Genomic DNA, 20,280 nt, shown 5'->3' on the forward strand with positions numbered 1-20,280 from the left:
CACCACTAATTATACTGATCCCAGTCTGGGCCTTGAAATTCCCTTCTTGCTTGAGAGAATATTTTTGGGAACAGCCCAAACCTTTTTCACTCTTGATGTCTACAGCCCATCTGTTGTTCTTTTATAGAACTTTTACAGCCTCTGTAGCTAAATATGCTCCGTTTTTTTAGATCCTGATATGTCTTGTAGTGAAACTTTACGTTAATCTTGAATTAGATGCCCCGCTTTAGGGCTGTGTGTGATTTTCATGTTAGTTTATATTGTACAGATGGTGTTTTTCACTTTATTTGAACACTGTTCCTCAGAATGAATCATTCGAGAAACTACCACTTACTACAGTGCTTCCATCCACATCTTCCCAGCATGCTTTCTGTCAGTCTCTCTGAGGTTGGTGTGTTGTGGCTCTGACAATAACATTAGTGGACAAGACTAACAAACTCCGCCAGATCACTGCGACTTGCGGCCAGTGACTTGTGGTCAACTAACCAGACTGCAGACGGACTCACACTCGTGTAAACAGGCAAAACATAACAAATACTGGAAAATAAATAAGGACACATAATATACTTATGGACACTCATAAATATAAACAATTCCCTGTCTGCTCAAAGGGTATAAGTCCTATGAGAAAAGAGACATCAATCTAGTTTTTTCATTCAAATTTACTCATTTTATTTTGTAAATAAGAAGCTCATTTTCATTTTCTTCTTGAGTCCTACAGCTCTGTTTTAGGCTTTTCTTCAGCCTCTTTCATCCCCTGAAAATAAATAAATAAATAAATAAAGGTGCAATAAGTGAAATACAGAAGACAGCTTATCAATTCAGCATTATTCAGAGGAAAGTTCAAAGTCTTGCAATTCATGAATAAACTACAATCATGGCAGCTACACGGATGCATTATGAGCACTTTCATTTACGCTGGCCACATCTGTTTGTTTTTTTTAAGTAATTTAATCCTGAACATTATAAATGTATTCATCTTTTAGCATTTTAGAAGACAGCGTCTGGGGGAAGTGACATATTTATAAGCTAAATGGATTCCTTTATTCAAGTAAATATGTGATTGAACCATTTATAAAAGGAAGATGAGAGTCAAAGCTTTTCCTTTTAAAGTATATCTGCAGCTGAGAGCTTAAAAAAAGCCCACCAGAAACTGAACGCAAAATAAAAAGCAAGCAAATAGCAGTGGCAGGTTTTCTTTCTGTCTTAATACATCTTTTGATGACACATTTTGGATTAGACTATAACAACTATAATCTGAAGTAGAGAAAGAAGCATTAACTCATCGATAGGTTCATCAGCAATTGTGCTCTCTAAAAGATTATTATGATTAAACCTTTAAGCAGATTATGCTTTCTTGTGTTTTGCTGTTATTTTTGCTAACTCTCTCTTTTTTTTTTTTTTTTAAGGGCTGATTCATTTAATGAATATGATGTCAGTTGAATTCAGATTTCTAATGCCACAGTTTAGTGATGTGGAAACTCACAGCCAGCTGGAGCTCTGTGGGGTGTAACAGAGCAAACTGGTATACACAGAGGGGGGGGTTTCCTGTCTTTTGTGTGGCTCATATATGGAAGATGGCTCATGGTACATTACTAGTGTGGGCTAATGCAATTGCAATTTTTCCTGGAGGATACTGACCTCTGTTCAAGAGAATGATCATTTTGCCATAATAAATTAAAATCTTCAAACTGGATTTGTATACACCGCAACCATAGATGTGTTCGGTCAAGAGCAGTGACTAAGCTTTAGTAACAGCTGCTCACCTTCAGTTCTCCTCGTAAGAAAGACTCACAGAACTCCCGCACTCGCTCTGTAGAAATTTCTCCTTCCGGTAGAAGCCACTTCGTGTCAGAGTTACCATCGTAGATGCCAACTCGTGGGAGGTCCTTCGGCTTGAGGCCAAAGTACTCGAGTGGCTTTAAGTTGGACTTCAGCGCTCCATTAAGCAGCACGAACAAGAACTGGAACACAGGCGGTTCATTTTACATAATTAGATTAGATCAAGTTATTTGATTTTTGGCAGAATGTAATTAAAGAATTTTGTATCCCTGTCTATACTTTCGTTGGCCAGATTGAATAAGTTCTACTTGGTCCAAAGTCTTGCGTGTTAGCTTAATTGCTTATTCAAAAAGGGTCTGTAAGTGTAGATGTGAGATAGATAAAAGGATGTAGAATAAAGTGCTGTATGAAGGATGCACGTGGTTTGCAGTCTAATGATCAACTAGTATAGAAACAGGCCACACAGTTTTGTGTGTGTTCCACCACAGCGCATTTTAAATCAAACAATCAAGATGTGACTGAAGTGCAGACTCTGAGCTTTAGCTTAAGAGGTTTAACAAAAGTATTTCATTTACTGTTTAGGATTTAGTAATTGGACAAATTAACACGATTTTATATTAAAGCTGTTTGTTAGCACTGAGGCCTCACAACAAGCAGTTTCCAAGTTCCCACCTGTGTGGTGTTTGCATGTTCTCCCTGTGTTTGGTTTCCTCTCACTGTATGGGATTAGGCTAATAGGGGATTCTGAATTGACCACATGTGTGAATGATGGTCTGTCTATATGTTAGCCCTGCGATAGATTGGTGACCTGTCCAAGATGTAACCTGCCTCTCACCTAAAGGCAGGAAATTGATATTTAAACCTCATAAATTCATATTTATTCCTGCCATGAGCTGCAGACACCTCACTGTCTTCAGTAACTGAACAGGAATGCCTATTGGATTCAGATCAGGTGACTGACTTGGCATGAGCAATGCACACCTAAGCCGGTTCCATTAGTAGCCATAATGCCATAACATTGCCATGTTTGACTTGATAACGTGTTATGCTCTTATGCTTACCCAGTTACCTTGAAATTAAAGCGATTAAAAATGAAAGTAATTCCTAAACAGTCAATACTTTTTTTTGTTAAACCTCTTTAATTAAAGCTGAAAGTCTGCACTTCAGTCACTTATGGATTGTTTGATTTTCAATCCACTATGATGATGTACTGAAGCAAAAAAGCCAAACCTTATTGTATTCTCATGAGCCCTTTCTATTTCCACACTCCAGAGTGAAGCTGATCGATGCATATAGCACTCAGATTTATTCAAAGCTGCTCTTTTACACCTGAATTACACTAAGGAATATTCTCACTTTGCCTGTGTACTCGGGTGCCAGGGCTCCCAGTCGCTCCTTGAGCTCAACAAAATCTTTGCTCCCCCTGTTGGCAAGGAGCAGGAGATGTGTCTTCACCTCTGAATTGAACAGACCCACTGCTGTCTGAGAGGAACAGAAGAGAAAAGAGAGTGATGAGGACATAGAAAAGAGTGGGGTTCAAAATGTGAGAAATAAAATTCTAACAATCCACCTTTTTCCGGGGATTTTGTGTGATGGATCTTTGCTTTTTATTCATTAATTTTTCAATTAATTAAAAGTATTTGAAATGTTAACTTAACAGATAATATTAGATAGAAGGAGAGGACCGTGAAGAAGACATGAGTGGGACCTACCACTTGACTGTACTCTGTGATGTATCGGATCTCGTTCACAGAAATAAAGTTTACAAGACCGTCAGCTTTTAAGTCCTTGGCCTCAGAAAGATCAATGTTCTCCTGGTGGTTATCTGCCTGCAAGCATCACACACAGCATCACCATCGCATTCATGAAAACAGACATCGTACATCGTTTATTACTGAAAATATGTGCAGTACTTTTCTGAAGAGAGTGATGGCATCCGAGGAGAGGTTGTACTCAGCCCACACCTCCTTCACGGAGCAAATGGCTGCGGGGACAGAGCTGACTTGCTTCACAGCCTCCACCAGTTCTTTATAGCCATAACTCTCCTCTCCCTGGAACAAAGAGGGAGACCGTTTCAACCTCCTCTCATAACTTACCATGTAAATTCTTTTTTTTCCCCTTCTTTTTCTCCCCCTCACTATTTGTTTGTTACTGTTTGTCCTATCTTATGTAAAATTTGAGCGAGAACACCAGTGTCTCCAGGGGGACACTAGAAACCCTCAACAATTTGGAAGGTGCAGCTGCCAGGGAGAAAAGACAGATGAGGCTGACTCAAAGGAAGGTGAATCATGTCTATTTCTGAGAGTCTGTTGCATGAGCTCTGGCAGTCCATTTTCTCATTTCGCAGCCTGTAATATGTGTTCATTCTCAGTGAGTCACAGCACCAATATTTTTGTCTCTTATTGCCTTCAGCATCATGGTCCGGCTATGAACTATCCTTGTGTGCTCTCTGTCTTTCTCCTCCACTATCCTCTCTTGAACCTTCCCCTCGTCTCTGCACTTGTTTATGAGAGGAGCAATGGAGCCAATCCCACAGATCTTCAGATGCCTATGTATTTCCTGTCAAGTCTGCCATCTTCCCCCGCACACAAAGTCTGGCCAAAGAGCTCGCCACCGTGGGACAGCCAGCCACCCTGTGTCCTTACAGCACCAGCACTGCCAAAGGTGTGGCCACGGGAAGCAGATCCTTTTTCAAAACGTATTCGTGACAGCAGCATCACCGAGGCCGGGGTGCGAACAAAGGCTGTATTTCTGGAGACCTCACGGTCTCACTCTCAGCTAATTTGTCTCATCGTGTCTGGGTTTCCACATGCATGTTAACATAATAAACTAAGCCGCAAAACAGCTACTGTGGGCTTTGCTTTAAAAAAAATCCCCAAACTTATCTGAGCCTATGATTGAGACCTTTTTTTATTCACATGCAATTTTCTTGTCTGACCTCCAGGAATCCGATGACCACCACTTCAGCAGAGTCGATGAAGGCTTCAACATCTTTGGTGTTATTCAGTCCAGGAAGGGCGCTGTCTGAGGCAGGAAGACAGGAGACACACTAAACACTCAACTGTGCAGAGAGATTTTACTTCCTTTTTTCAGTGTCTCAATAAGACCAGGAAACAAAGTCTGCACTCGCTTAGTGACACACACACATATGCAGTATATTGGACAGGGGTCTCCAATTCCAGGCCTCAAGGGCCGGTGTCCTGCAGGTTGTAGATGTGTCCTTGGTCCAACACAGCTGATTCAAATAGCTAAATGACCTCCTCAACATGTCCTGAAGTTCTCCAGAGGCCTGGTAACGAACTAAAAATGTGACTCAGGTGTGTTGACCCACGGTTAGATCTAAAACCTGCAGGACACCGGCCCTCGAGGCCTGGAGTTGGAGACCCCCGATATAGGATGTCAGTGCTTATACTATAAAGAAAAATGTCCTTACAGGCTTGTGTCATCTCTAGTAGGACTGTCGAAGGCCATAGTGGTTGACCTTTAACCTGCTGACTGCACTACCACGACTGCTAGTCTTGAAGGCATGCTGCTAGCACTGCTAATACATAATAATATAAATGGCTGATATCAAAATGTATAGAATGAAAGTCCTGGACTTTCCTTCTTATTGGTAGTCCACCAATATTCCAAATTGGAAACAATAAATCTGCGTCTGCATGAGAATTATAAGAAAAAAACGAGGCACCAAAAAGGAGTCTTGTCGATGGAAACTGATTTTGCTTTGTGCTAGATTTTAGGAGGCATAAAGAATTTTAGTAATTGAGTCTCAGAGAAAAAAAACCAAAACATAATAAATTGAGTCTTCATCATAATGCTTTTACTTCTACTAAAGACTTTGTAAAGTATTTTTGTATTTGAAGTTTAACCTATTCAATAAATCTTTGTGGATTTATTAACTGCTATAGAATGTGACCTATTTGTTTACAATGAAATGCAATTTTATGTGTTACTAAAATGCAAAGAAACAACACTTTGTACAGTTTGATCTGATCTTTTCAGTGATGGGCTATTTTTAGGGTTTGTTTAACCCAGAAGATGGCATCTGACACAAAAGAATTAGAGAAGTGGCATAGCATATTTTTTAACCCTTTAAACCCCAAATCATCAAATAATTCAAGAAAAGTCAAGTTTTTTTTTTTAATGTAGAGGTTATTGAATCTTCTGATGAAATAAAATAAATGAAATAGTACTTTGTATATAAGAGTTTTACTTTTTCTCATATTTGCGACTAGGGATGGGTATCGTTTAGGTTTTATCCGATACCGGTGCCAAATCGGTACTTTTGAAACGGTGCCGGTGCTTAAACGGTGCTCAAACCGGTGCTTAAAGAATGGAGAACACAAACTTTGTCCAAAAACCTCTCATGTTCAGCTGTTTTTGGTTTTTTTTTGTAAAAAGATAACAATGTTAGCCTTTTCTGCAGCTATGTGGCATATATGGCATCACTCTTGGCTGGAAGCAGTGCTTAAACAATGGAAAAAACACAAACTTTGTTCAAAAACCTCTCATGTTTAACTGTTTCCCACTTTTTCTTTGGTCATTTTAGCCTTTTTGGCCAGGTTGAAGGGAGTATCTGCCATCAAACAAGAAGACAGCTGCATGTAGCTATGATGATGTTTGCTAGCTCACCTTACCTGCATTAATGTAATAACGTGGTTAGCCTACTCAACGTAAATTACACACGAACAACATTAAGCTACTCATGCAGAGAAGAACGGCTGCTGCTGCTGCATCATCATCCTCATCATTTCTGCTACACTGGCAGGGCTAGGGGCCAGGACTCTATTCTTCGGGTTTTTGGGGGATGTTGCTCCGGTCCGATAACTGGCACCACACCCGACGTGCACGGTGTGAGGTCTCGCAGCAAGCTATCAAATACAGCGCATTTCTCGGCTTTTAAAAAAAACGCTATGCGTCGCCAGCTGTTTAATCGGATTCTTGGTGTTACCTCCTTTGACAGTATCACAGTATCAGCTTAAAGCACTTGTTGCAGGCTGCTGAGTTTGCATATTTTGCTGTGAAGTACAGCCAGACTTTTGACCGCTTTGCCTTGGGCATTTTTAATCTGTAGCTCTGCTCTAACAGAACGTACATACCTGGACCCGCCTACTATCCTCGGAAATGTAAAATGATTGGCTAGAAGTGTATCACAGCTCAGGAAAAAAAAAGCACCGAAATGTGCGCTGCTTTTCGGTCTGGTTACTACCGTTTATGTCAGAACCGGTGCCATCATGGCACCGGACACCGGTACCCATCCCTATTTGCGACATCTGAGTTTTTTTTCAATGTAATGCTTAAAAATGTATCGTGCCAGTTTTACTTTTTTTTCCAGGGGAAATCACAGTGATGATGCTAAAGTCTCAAAAAACTAACCCAAACTGTTAAAATATGATACACTTACAAGGATACAAGGATAAATACATGAGTATCTGTAATTGTTATGATTCTTTCTTAACATTTTGTGAAAAAGTGTCCCAGTTTTAACTACTTTCACCCTGTAGATGCCTTTCTCTCTCACAAGCGAGATCCCCATCACTGGGAAGTCAGGAAATCACCAAAATGAGCTGGAAAGTTTTTTAGGAAACGGGAATTTATTTATTTTTTTCTTTAAATGGGTAAACCATCCATAAAACATACAGGTCTTCTAGTCTGGAGCACAGTTGTGAAAGAGTAGCTCAAACGTGTACAGGACATCAGTAAATCTGCAACACTGTTATGAACTTAGAGGAAGACATTCCCATTGCAATATTTGACATTTAGAGCAGTGACGAGAACTAAAGAGAGTCAAGAGAATTCTTAAAGAGTTTACCTTTTTCTGCAGCGATTACAGAAGACACTAGGAGGCAGAGAAACAGGGTGCCCGGCATGTTTTTGGGTGATTCAACTCACACGGGTGAGGTGGGTGATCAAGGAGCGAACCAAGGAAAGTGTAGGAGAACCTGTAGCTGTTTGACTCTTTAAAAAGAGCTTTGTCACCTCTGCTCTGTCTCTGATGGTTGCCACATGGCAGCCCAGTGTGGCCACTGTGACTTCTCTGAGTTGTGATTGGAAGTTTTATGGGAATCAGCCAGGTGCTCCTGATAAGTTTGGCGGGTGGCTTTTGAGTTACGTGTCATTCAGTGAAAGGTGTGTGTGTGTGTGTGTGTGTGTGTGTGTGAGAGAGAGAGAGAGAGAGAGAGAGAGAGAGAGAGAGAGAGAGAGAGAGAGACGTTTGTGCTACATCACCCACATCACCCTTTCTTGTGTCTTGACCTGTGTTTAGCAGCAGCCTTTAACCACTCCACCCTTCACATGTAAGTATCATCTACACCTGCTGTGTGTATGAAAATATAACAGTTTGGTTAGTGCTTATAATTTAACCAGGGAGGCTGCAAATAGTGTGTATGTAGGCCTGTGTGAGCAGGAGAGGTTCAGAGAACCGGCGGCAGTTTGGATGAATCGCCACAGGAGGGACACAACTCCTACTTGTTAATGGATCATGAAGACGGCAGTTTTGGCCTCATACTTTTGGGGGTATTTGAAAAACACTGAAATCAGGCATTTTGTTAACCAGTAATATAAAGAAGAACAAATTTTCTTTTCTAATTTTAACTCTTTTTTTTAAGTTACTTTAAAAACACACTTTAAAGACAGCAAGGATTTGTTATAATCTCTAAAACTCACAGAGCATTAGAAAGTTAAGGAAATCCTACAAGGGTACTTCTGCTGCATGAAGAAACCAGTCACCACTAATCCATGAGAAGCAAAGTAGGTGCACTAAATAAGGAAGTGCTTTGATGATTGTCATTAAAATTCAAAATTTGAAAACTCAAATTCAAATTCAAAATACATAAAAACACATGAAGCGTTTTGTCACCTTAAAAAAACAAAAAGGCCCACATTGCCAGAGCAGCTCAACCAACCTCAGAAATGCTGCTTCACATTTGATGTTAAACCAAAATCAAAATACTTCTGACGGACAGATTTATTCATAACAGCACCAAAGCTATTATCTAACAAAACAAAGAAAGCACGATTTATATGACGCTTGACATTTCAACAAGTGGCTTTGTTCCTCTAAAGAGAAATCTGCCAAAAATTGCATGAATGCTACAGTTTGGTTGACCGCGAGGGGGGAAAAAACTCAAAACCCCAAAATACAATGAACTCTTGAGGAACAGAGTTTGGCGGGTTTAGGCTGAACCCTATAAACTTCCTCTTTTTGCTTCAATATTACGTGAACACATTTAAGTCTAAAAATATTAAATCTAAAAGGTTTCTTCTAACTGGGAACCCAACACATTCCTGCTGAAACTTTGAGTTCTCCTAAAAGCGTTTTCTAAAAGTTCAAATTTAGTCAGACAGTTGCTGTTTAAGGCGCCAAAAATTAATCTTAAAAAAGCAACAAAGAATCAAACATGTAAGCTGAAAGCTAAATGCCCAAAAAGTCAGATCAGACAATCAGAAAATATTAACAAAGTAGCATAAAGCTTTGTTAGGCCCCATCCCCACAGGTCTAATGTAATTCTCTTTGGAGTATTTTAGTGAGATGTTTCACAAGACACATGACATTTTGATCTGCTGCTGCATCAGAGGTAAAGTTAGAGGCTCGCAGGTCCTGTAGGCATGAACTGTGTGACGTCTGTAAAATATTTAATCTGACAATGTTGAGATGTTTCAGTCTGAACCAGAGTGGTGGACAGGCTTCCACCAGTAATCGTAAAAAGTCTTGAATAATATGGAAACTTATTAGACTCAGATGTGGATAAATTTCTGAAATTGTCTGAAACTAAGGTGCGCTGTGGAAAGTCTCTGCTTGTTTTCGAGCTGGTGTATGTGATGTGTGTTTACACAGGAGCTCGAGATCAGCAGGGAAAGACTAATACTGCAAATCAGGGCAGCAGTTACCGGTAAAGACCGATGACTTCAGAGAATAGCGCGAATCCATACGTCACGAGCGACATGACACTCGCAGCATGAGCAGGCGACTGTAAGAAGAAGTAAGAATAAAGCCTCTTACAAATACTTATTCTGTCACTTCAGAGCTAAAGGCAACACCTCAGATTACAGCCCACAAATCACTGTGCGATTATTTAGTGTGCCAACAGTGTGACGAAAGGTGTCCTGACAGCACAAGGGGAAACTGTGGTTACCTCTTTAAATATAATGGGGTACAATGCTCATCTTTTGCACATCCTTATTTTCTGTTTATTTTTTACAGTTACATAAAGTTAGTTGCTTTGTATGACGTGCATGTGCAGGTACCCTGTTTGTAACCTCAATTTTAACTTGCAGTAAGAATTGTGAGACTCAGAATTGAACCTCTTGTTTTTTGTACTTCCTCGCTTTCTGTTATTAGCAGGTTCTCTGTATCCTGCATGCAAAAAGACTAACGCTCCAACTTGTGTGCTATAGCCTAAAGTGTAAGAGTCATATTGTTGTGCAGCTCTGGGAGATTTAATGTAAGAACTGATATAAAAACCTTCTGAAATCAGTTCACTTGCCACGATCTATTGTGCTTTAATCACATCTTTATATCTGCATGAATTCAGAAACGTATTTCATCGTTATCCTCAAAGACTTCATGTTTCCAGCAGGATTTTCATGATGTTCTTTAAGTCATTGCGACAGAGACCCATATGCTTGTCAGTAAAGTCAGTGTTTACAGCATTCCTGACACAAAAGCATGCCAGAGAATATCAAGAGGAAAGAAGGATGGTAAAAAGAAAAAAAAAAACAACTAAAGAAAGTCAGAAAAAGAACAGACCGGAATAAAGAGAACATTTTTTATTCCTTTTGGACTGGTGTAAAATGTTCAACAGACTCTAAGAGGATGCAGTTTAGGTTAAAATTACAGACCCCGGCGCTCATATAGCCGGTGCTGCAAATAAACAAAGCAGAAGTAATGATTACATTATAAACAGAGGCAGAAATTAAAACTTGAGACTTCCTTCACAGACACTGTGTGTTTTCCTATTTCGAGATGACTTTGTCAGTAAAAACATGATGAAAAATGCTCGGAGATCTGCAAATGCATGACTATAACCGCTACACCAGATAATTTTTGAATTTCCATCACTGAATATACGACAACCTCTCTTGTACAGTTATTAAATCAAAGAAGTTAATCGCATTTTAGACTATAAGGATCAGGATACTCCTGTAGCGATTAAAGGCTATCATGGCACTTGGCAAGAGCCCTGTGTCCTCAATCTGTCATCACTTCTTTATAGACGTGTAATGGAATAACAGGTCACATGATCACCAGAGGACAGAAGTAGACATACTGAATATTGTAGTTTTCACAGCATCATTTGTTACATGTGTGACTATCACACTGGCTTTTAGGGTTTGGATCAAATCTGATGCATAAAGTGAAGAAAACCAGAGTTCATAAAGATTTTACGTGATGTTCTCATGGTACAAAATGAATCTAAAGTACATTTAGCTCATAATTTACATGTATACACTCCATGAAGATTTTATAATAGTGTGATTTTGTTTCTTTGTACATATTCTTAATACAGAGCTGAAACGCTCAAGTTACTTTTATTTAAATAGCACGTTTAAAGGTTGACTCCAAGTAAACCTAAAAACTAAATTTAAAAAAAGCAAAAATAATCATGAAAATATGCAAAATACATGAAACACCATAAAAAGGCCCTTTTTTATGGTGTTTATAAACCTAGAATTTTAAAATGAGTCAAAATTAAATACACTTTATTTCTTTCACTCAGTAATTTGCTTTGTAAAGTTTCCTTGTATGAGTTTACTTGCAGACAGAGATGAAATTTTAGTGGCGTGGCGGTGATATAATGCACACACACCTGAGGCAGATGGCTTTCAGGTATTTAGACTGTGGTTAGATAAAAGCTGCCACTTTATCTCAATCATCAGTTACACAACTTGTAAACCTGTTAGGCTTTGTTATATCCTCGGTGTATGCGAACTGACTAATCCCCAGACCCTGCTGTTGAGCTTCTTCTTGCATCTGCTGGTGGCTCACTTATGCAATTTGCACATGTTTGTCATGAGGAAGAAGAAACATCAAGCGGAGAAAAGAAGAAGCACTTAAAATTATAAAAAAGAGGAGCTGAAATTATGACTTAAAAGCCCGGAGTCCCTTTTTGCATTTTTCTCCTACACATAATTATGAGAATAAAGAATGAATGAGGTTGCATGAAAAAGCTGTAAAAGGGGCAAATTTCATAAATAAATCACAATATGCAACATACAGTTCCCTGAAAATGTCTGCATGAAAAATAACCACTTATTATTGGAGGTCTTGAAAAATTCTTATAAGCTTTTTCCCCTTTTTTGATGTTGATGAAGGCCAGAAATTACCTGTAACAGCAAGATGAAGACAAAACCGACCTCGCAAACATCAAAAAGAATGTGATTAAAAAGAACTATATTAACTGTATGTATGAAACAGTAGTATACTGGCAACATTGTTATTATTTAAAATGATGCAGAGCTAAATTATTTGAATTATTATTCCAACTGCTGCTGATTTCTTTCTTAGTGTCATGTTTGGTCTGGTCATGGTTGCTGTGTGAGCGCTGACAGAGTCTTTGTTGTGTAGATTTCTTGGGTGGGTTGTGAACAACTTACAGACTGCCTGATCTGCTCAGCTGATCCTTGATCTCCACTCACCCTCTCAGTACTTATACTGCTCACTTCCACCTGCTCTCTGCCAGACTGTTGCCTTTCCATCGTAAATCAGAACCTGAAAGTGAACCTGAACCTGTTTGCCTGACTCATAATCTTATTACTAATTTAAAATTCCTCCCATCAAATATAGATCAATATAGAACATGGCTACCAAGGAAGAGCAACATCTTGACATTTACATGCAGGCTGCCAATTTGATCCCAAACTCCTTTTGCTCTTTCTCTGCTTCCTGTCCTGTTCTGTTCTTACTGATATTAATCGTATGTGTTGTATTAGGTGCAAATCCTTTCAAATGTGCTCTTCAGATTTGGAACTTTAATCAAATTGAGGGTTGAGAAAAATGTGTGTTGGCATGTGTCCAGAATATTAATACATAAAAACCTTAATTTAAGTGAAAAAGTCCCAGTTTTTACATGAATGTGTTGCTTGTAAAAAGCTTTGGCCACAAACCTCTGACCCACATGGACGAGCTCCAATCTCGTTACAGCCACGAAAGCTGCCAGCTCGTCTGGTCACAGAGTGAAGAGTCACGCCTTCATGCCAGACCAAAGAACAAAGTGACAAACGGGGAACTGCTGATTAGTACATAGCATGAATCACCTGAGAGGTTCCAGGTTTTTCACTGCACTTGTTCTTACCTTCTGCATTCCAGCCCTGCAGATCAAATTTGGGAAGAAACAAAGTGTTTAAGATAACTGCCTCCACAATAGTCCCTGCTTTTCATGTGGTTCATCCACCCACCCATCCATTTTCTTCTGCTTACCCAACTCAGGTTCGTGGGGGAGCTGGAGCCCATCTCAGCTATCATAGCGCATCCGGGAGGCAACTGGAGAGAAACAACATGGAAACAGGAGAACATGCAAACAGCATGTCTAAGGGGTCACCACAGTGGATGGATCTGCACTTGTGATTTGGCACAGATTTTTATGCTGGATGCCCTTCCTGTACTCCCGGCACTGGGAGACTGTGTCATTTCAATAACTTAACAGTATACATATAGAGTTGGGGGAGTGGGGGTGATTCTTGGATGTACAGGTTGCAGTTTGTGACAGATTTGCTTCTTAATACACTCGCAAACTATTGCTTCCAACAGTTGCCTGTAGCACTCAAAAACTAGAAATTTGGGGACATTTCTGGATACAATGCTCCTCCTTTCAGTTTTGTGGAAGAAGTAGGCAGCAGTTTGACTGACAGGGTTGTGGCTCAGGTATATGATCTTGCAGCAGTGAGAATCGTTCATATTTTTGTTGCATATATCAAATAAATTGATGCAGCAGACACTTTCAGGTTTGCCCATTAGTGCCAAATGCATCATATTGCATATGGTGGTCTTTGTCCATGCTTCAGGGCATTTAGAGGCTAAATTTTGTTGCATTGTCAGGTTCACTGCACACTAGCAGTTTGCAGTTTACATCTGTAGATTCAGCAATAATATATTCTTAATGAGAACACAAAACAAGGTGTACTCTGTACACTGCACAGACTGTCTGTGAGTGTAATCCTGTAAAAAAGACAGTAGAGGATATTTTTGCTCCACGTAACTATAAATACACTCTGAGCTTAGCTGAGCTTAACAAATGCAAAACCAAAAAATGTTGTAAGACGTAATTCAGAAACTTGCTTTTATTTCATTAACAACACCTGAAACAGTCGCCCGATGCTGATGCTGATGATGCAGCTGCGCCTGCGTCGAGCCCCCTCTGAGCTGCAACTGGCAGCTATAAAAAGCAACTTAAGGTGCACTCAGCTGCACTTGAAAAAGCAGTTTAAGGCGAACTGGAAGCCACACTGACAAAGCTTAAGACAATTAACACCATTAAGACTTAATTATCTTACATGGCTGTCTTTAAACAGCTCACATTTGCCTTTTACGAGTAACACAGTTTTGTTTGTTAGTGCTTTCTTTTTCTAATTCTCTTTGAATGCTTGAATGTTAAAAAATACTTGACTGTCAAAAAGACCTTGAATATTTTGCCCAGTGGCACTTTAAAGAAGTTCTAGCTCACAAAGTTTGCAGACTTTCCCCTAATGTTCATGTAAATTCATGGATTTTTTTTAAACGCATCAAGGCTTTGAAAATTATTCGAATTTTAGAAATGTATCATTTATTGCTGCAGGTAAAGTTAGTAGTTTTTTTTTACCTGCTGAGGTTTTGTCCATTTTATTTTTACTACTTTCATTCATTCATATTCACAGTGACTAACCCATACTCCGCTTCTGATGAGATCAGTTTTGTTGCAGACTAAAGCTCTGGTGGTCAAATAGCCGTGTCTCTGCTGCAGGCCCTCTTTTTAATGAACTGGCCAAAGGCTTTGGACAGATGTTTGTTATGTTTATGCCTCATTACACGAGGCAGTGTCCCTTTTGTCTGCTCACAGTTCAGAGGCTCGAACAGTTAATTGATGCAGTGACACAAAAGCACATTAGTATCCGGAGGCCTCACACATACTGTCACTGGCACCAACAAAAAGCACCAGACACACGCAAGCAGCAAAATGTTGCACTGCAAAGTCGCACTGAGAAGCTTAAATGCTGCTCAGAATACAGTGTAATTAAGTAACAAGTAGACACGCTTAAGTCATTTTAAAAACTATTTCTGTCTTCCATGAGCACAGACAAAACCCTGACACAACATCCTATTAACAGAATTTCTAATGTGTGAAATATACCAGTCACTTAGGAATACCCGTTTAACTGCCCATTAACACAAATATCTAATCAGCCAATCACATGGCAGGATTTCCTTGCATTCAGGCATATAGATATAGTCAAGTTGCTGCTAAAGTTCAAACCGAGCATCAGAATAGAGAAAAAAGGTTAAAGTTAAAATTACAAGTAAAGGAGGTGGGGAGAGAGTGTGTGTAACCATAACTGTATTTAAACAACAACAACAAATTAACCATTTTACTGTTGTTGTTCGTGTGTTATTAATAAAAGTTTCACTAACCAATTTGTCATGCAGTATGTCATGGTAATGGATGTACGGTGAAAAGAAAGAAAGAAAGAAAGAAAGAAAGAAAGAAAGAAAGAAAGAAAGAAAGAAAGAAAGAAAGAGGAACTGAGGCAGGCTCTCTTAAATACCTGACGCAGCCTACCTGTGCAGTGCTCAGTGTGAAGCATTCTCATATAAATAATAGATTTCATTTACATATCTTTGTTAATTTGTGCCACAATGTGTATGAAGTTACCTGAGAAATAGCAGCTCTCAGACTGTACAATCAAAACTGCTCCCAACAAACACAGATGTTTACATCAGTGCTGTAACAACTTCTACTGTTATAACTGCACATTACTTTTCTCAGCTTATATATACACTAACTTATTGGAAGTTACATGTCTACTTTTTAATGCACAGGTACAATACACAGTCTGCACTTTTCTAATTATTCTAAATATTCTTAACTATTTAAACATCTTTCAGTATCCTGCTCTGTTTGCACACTATCTGTACGCTAATTTTAACAACTGTACTGTACTCTGCTCTGGTAACTATTGTCCATGATGTAAATATGTAAAAATTGTGTTTTCTGTTCTGTGTCCTGTTCTTTTTTGTATGTGTGTGGGTTTTCTTTGCTGCTGATACAACCAAATTTCCCCTTGTGGGACAATTAAAGGATTATTCAATTCTCTATTCTAAAAGCTATTTGTGGTATTTGTTAACCTAAACTGTTGCACCACACTCTATTTCCTCTTGTTTGACCAATAAAAGGATACCATCCCATTCTGGATGAAAGACCCAATAACGCATAAGTGTTAATTCCACCCATCCATCCTTTCCCTTCTGCTTATCCAGTTCAGATTTGTGTGTTAATATTTATAAATAAAATTAATATTAATCTGTAAAAAATTAAAAAAGCAAACTAATTTGTTTGCACACGTGCGTTTTAGTTTTTATCTGCCGTTAGTAAGCACGGCCTAATTGATGCTGATCGGCTAACCTAACACGACCTTTGCTGCAGTGTTCATTTATCAAACCTTTCTCTGCACTGGTGAAGAAAAAACAAAAGACTGCTTCTGTGAATAAGTAGGTCTGGTTGCCATGGAAACAGTATATTCAGTTACGCTCCTCGTCTTCAATTTTTTGCTCACAATTTATCCCTGAAGCCGGTTTTGTTTTATTTTATTATTATTTTTTTATTTTTAAAACAATTTGAGTTAATAACTGTGGATTTTACCGTTTTATACCCTGCAAATGAATCAGACCAGAGTCTGTGGTTATTGTACTGCTGTGTGCAAAATCCTAAATTAAACCTTCGGTGTTAATATGAGCTAAGACACAAAGACACGTAGTTAGTGGAAAATATTCTCATTTATTGAGTTCATTAAAAATATTTCCATTTACTGAGAAAATATAGGATTTATCTAATTCACTCAGGCGGGTTGTGAATTATAGACTTTCTCATTATAATAATGAAAAAAAAGCACAAACACACAAACACAAGGGAAATTTGCTAATACACAAAATAGACTGTGCAATGTTAATCAGCAGCTTTGGCGAGCAGAGGTGGTAGATGAGTTAAGAAGAACAGTCCAAAGATATCACAGATATCAAACTGTCTTTTATTCATTTTTATATTATTTTTTCTCTGCATGGGTTATTAGAGATGAAAGTGAGGGGTTCGGGAGATGAAGAGAAGCTGGGGATTAGGAAAAGTAGGAAAGGACGATGGAGCATTGGTGGAAAAGTGGGGGGAGGGTTGGGTGACAAAGTGCATGAGACAAAAGAGAGTGTGAGGGGGTTTGTTTTCAGGTCAAACCTCTAAAACATCAAAATCTGCGTCCTCTGTGCAGGTCGTAGAGTTCTAGCTGCTTAATTGACAGTAGGACCACATGAGGGGTAAACAGGGGGGAAAAAAGAAGAAAAACAGCTAAATGCTGCAATGTTTTTGCTAGCTGATCAATTTGTGTGCAATGTATCTCAAATTACATGAGGGACAATGAATATGAGGATGGGTATTTTGGGAAGGAGAAGGAAAGCTGGGCTGTGAGGTGAGAGACAGGAGGACTCGGTCCAAGAAAACAGTTGAGGTTTCTAGACGATTCCATATTTCGCCAGGTCGCTAAGCTCCATGTCCCCAAAGGCTTCCCATGGGCAGACCACGGAGAAGTCTGTGCCAAGACCCTCCATGCCGGGGATGTCGTCTCCAAATCTAATTGGAAGAAACAACAAGCTTTGATGAGCAAAACCAGCAGAAAGAAAGACAAAGTTATGGAAGAAAAGCTGCACGTGTGATGTTAAAAACAAAACAAAGAAAGCATCTCACCCCTTCTGGCCCGGTTTGGGCGCCTTGCTCTTGAAGGTGCGTGCGGCCCTCTGCTTAAATTTGGGAGGTGCTTTCTTGTCAGCGGGAGTTGCGACGTCTGCCATTGTGTTTGGTTCCTGAAAGAGAAAACAGGTTAAAAAATAACAGTAATATGTTGATTTCCTGCAAAGATACCACTAACAATTCAGATTTATTGGAGGAGAACTTGTAATTTCTTTTTCTCAGCATGTGTTTTGCTTATTCTTCTATCTTTGTGAATCACTTTCTGTGGGTTTCTTTTTTTATGCTGTTTCTTCATGCCTTTTATTGTCTTACATAAACCAGTTCCAGTGCCTTGGTGCTAAAGGTTGTTATAGAAATAAAACTGAATTTGCCTCTTTTCTTTGTTCGGCTACAGCAATCAATAATCTCCTCTTTACAGAGGAGTCATTGCACATCCCTTCTGGAAACACTTATATTTCACACTCAGGCTTGCAAACAACCAAGCAAATCACTAAATTATGACTGCATTAACCATTGGAAATAAAATCCTCAACCAGCAAGTTCACCCAAATCCAATCCAACAGTGCCTTGAGCAGTATTTACAAAAAGGCCATCACAAAGCATTGCTTCTTATGAAATGTCTCATTTCAACTCCATTTCAGGCGTGATACTCAGGAAGGAAAAGAAAAGCTGTAAAGCCAGTGCTCTGTTTTTCTCTGCTGTGAGGATGTAGTTACAAAAGCAGAAAAGAATCTGAGGTAATACAAAGCAATAATAGCCTAAACTCCTCGCACAAGAGCTGACAAAATTGCAGTTTCATCTCACCTTTTGTTCAAAGTCTCAAAGAGTTTTTCTGATGCTGTCTGGCGAGTCTGTCGTTTTCTCACTTGTGGTGTCTCTCTCAGACTGACGACCCGTTTTTAAAGTCCTCCGAGCTGCTAATCCACTCAGATGTTCGCTCTGTGATGTGCCAGCTCTGCCCTATTCTGAACCAGCTCAGCCACAAATAGAGGAGATAAAGGATAGTGAGATATAAATACAAGGTGTATTTCAAGATAGACATGCCTGTAAATGTGCAAACTGAAGCAAACTACAGAGGAGCCATTCACGGGCAGCAGCGGGCGACAGTGATTAACACACAAATCTAAATATGGAGAAAGATACCTGTCTATCTAACTGCCATAGCTACATTATCAATCAATCACCCATCGATCACCACACGCATCAGTTTCTACCTGAATCATGCAATCATTTACTGAATATTCACTGCCACTTCATTAGGCACACCTATTTAACTGCTTGCTAACATGGATATCTAATTAGTAAATCATGTGGCAGCAACTCTGTGATTTTATTCACGTCGACGCGATCAGAATGATCTGATGAAGTTCAAATCGAGCATAAGAATGAGGAAGAAAAGTGATTTAAGTAACTCTGGATTTTGGCTTGGCTTTTGGTGCCAGATGAGCTGGTCTGAGTATTAGTATCACAAACTGGTGGGACTTTCCCACACAGCCGTCTCTAGGGTTTACCGTGAATGGCCTGAAAAAGAGGAAATATTCAGTGGGCAGTTCTTCGGGTAAACCAAAACATTCCTTGCTGATGCCAGAGGTTGGAGGAAAAATTGCCAGACTGCTTCAAGTTGACATGAAAGCAAGTGTGACTTAAATAAGCACTTGTTACAACCAGGGTGCGCAGAAGAGCATCTCTGAACAGACAGCAGGTCAAACCTTGAGGCAGATGGGCTACAGCAGCAGAACACCTCACCACTGTACACATCTTGCGATGGCTGCTTCACATGCAGGATGACGCCTCATGTCACAAAGTTCAAAACATCTCAATGTGGCTCTGTGATCGTCAAAAGGCTGCGATGCTGAACAAAAAAGAAAATATGGAAATTAGATTGTGACAGTTAAGGAAATTATTTATACATTTTGATTGTGTTTCATTCTTTCAGTCCTGTTATCACCTGTACTTCAAGTACAGGTAAATTATTTTGTGCACAATCTCATCACCCTCCTGTGTGTTTCATGAGGTTATATTTATGAGGGTAAAATTTTGCATCCCTTCACTGACTTCACTGTACTGAAGGGGTAACCATCATTTCTTCTACCATTGTTTACCCAAATTTAATATTTTACACCTCTTCATGGATTGGAGATAATATTTGTAAACAAATGTGTCCTGACATAGCTTCAAGAGGATCTGGAGCACCACGTGATGTAAGAGCAGAGGTGCCCTGAACTCTCTTCAGGTGATAAATCAGATGCTGACAAATAAAGAACACTTAGCTATTCAGCTTTTAATCCTTCAACACATGGCATGAACTGTGCCTAGGTACAGTATGTAGACCTTTAAATGAATGATTACCAATGTGACAGGTGTGGTCTGCAGGTAGTAACACACTAATGCTGTCTTTACAGTTAATGTAAGGCAATAAAAAGAAAGAAAGAAAGAAAGAAAGAAAGAAAGAAAGAAAGAAAGAAAGAAAGAAAGAAAGAAAGAAAGAAAGAAAGAAAGAAAGAAAGAAAGAAAGAAAGAAAGAAAGAAAGAAAGAAAGAAAGAAAGAAAATCTGAGCTTTAAGGCTACTGTACA

At 39.3% G+C, this 20,280-nt stretch overlaps 2 protein-coding genes across 2 annotated transcripts; both read right to left on the minus strand.

Annotated features, from left to right (window-relative positions):
* Positions 1-690: 690 nt before the first annotated feature.
* erp27 (endoplasmic reticulum protein 27) lies at positions 691-7,796 on the minus strand. The gene is made up of 7 exons (XM_085408615.1): positions 7,595-7,796; positions 4,721-4,806; positions 3,696-3,833; positions 3,495-3,611; positions 3,139-3,264; positions 1,767-1,964; positions 691-757 (listed from the first exon to the last, which is right to left on the minus strand). The coding sequence occupies exons 1-7, from the start codon at positions 7,650-7,652 to the stop codon at positions 716-718; spliced, it is 765 nt and encodes a 254-aa protein (XP_085264741.1). The 5' UTR covers positions 7,653-7,796; the 3' UTR covers positions 691-715.
* A 9,022-nt stretch (positions 7,797-16,818) lies between these two features.
* On the minus strand, positions 16,819-18,799 carry LOC146668197 (retinal cone rhodopsin-sensitive cGMP 3',5'-cyclic phosphodiesterase subunit gamma-like). The gene is made up of 3 exons (XM_085408616.1): positions 18,510-18,799; positions 17,703-17,818; positions 16,819-17,588 (listed from the first exon to the last, which is right to left on the minus strand). The coding sequence occupies exons 2-3, from the start codon at positions 17,804-17,806 to the stop codon at positions 17,471-17,473; spliced, it is 222 nt and encodes a 73-aa protein (XP_085264742.1). The 5' UTR covers positions 17,807-17,818; positions 18,510-18,799; the 3' UTR covers positions 16,819-17,470.
* Between the last annotated feature and the right edge of the window lie 1,481 nt (positions 18,800-20,280).

This window comes from Rhamphochromis longiceps, linkage group LG6 (assembly GCF_057381845.1).
Source record: "Rhamphochromis longiceps isolate RC_006_pf linkage group LG6, R_longiceps_female_GT1.1, whole genome shotgun sequence".
Lineage (NCBI taxonomy): Eukaryota > Metazoa > Chordata > Actinopteri > Cichliformes > Cichlidae > Rhamphochromis > Rhamphochromis longiceps.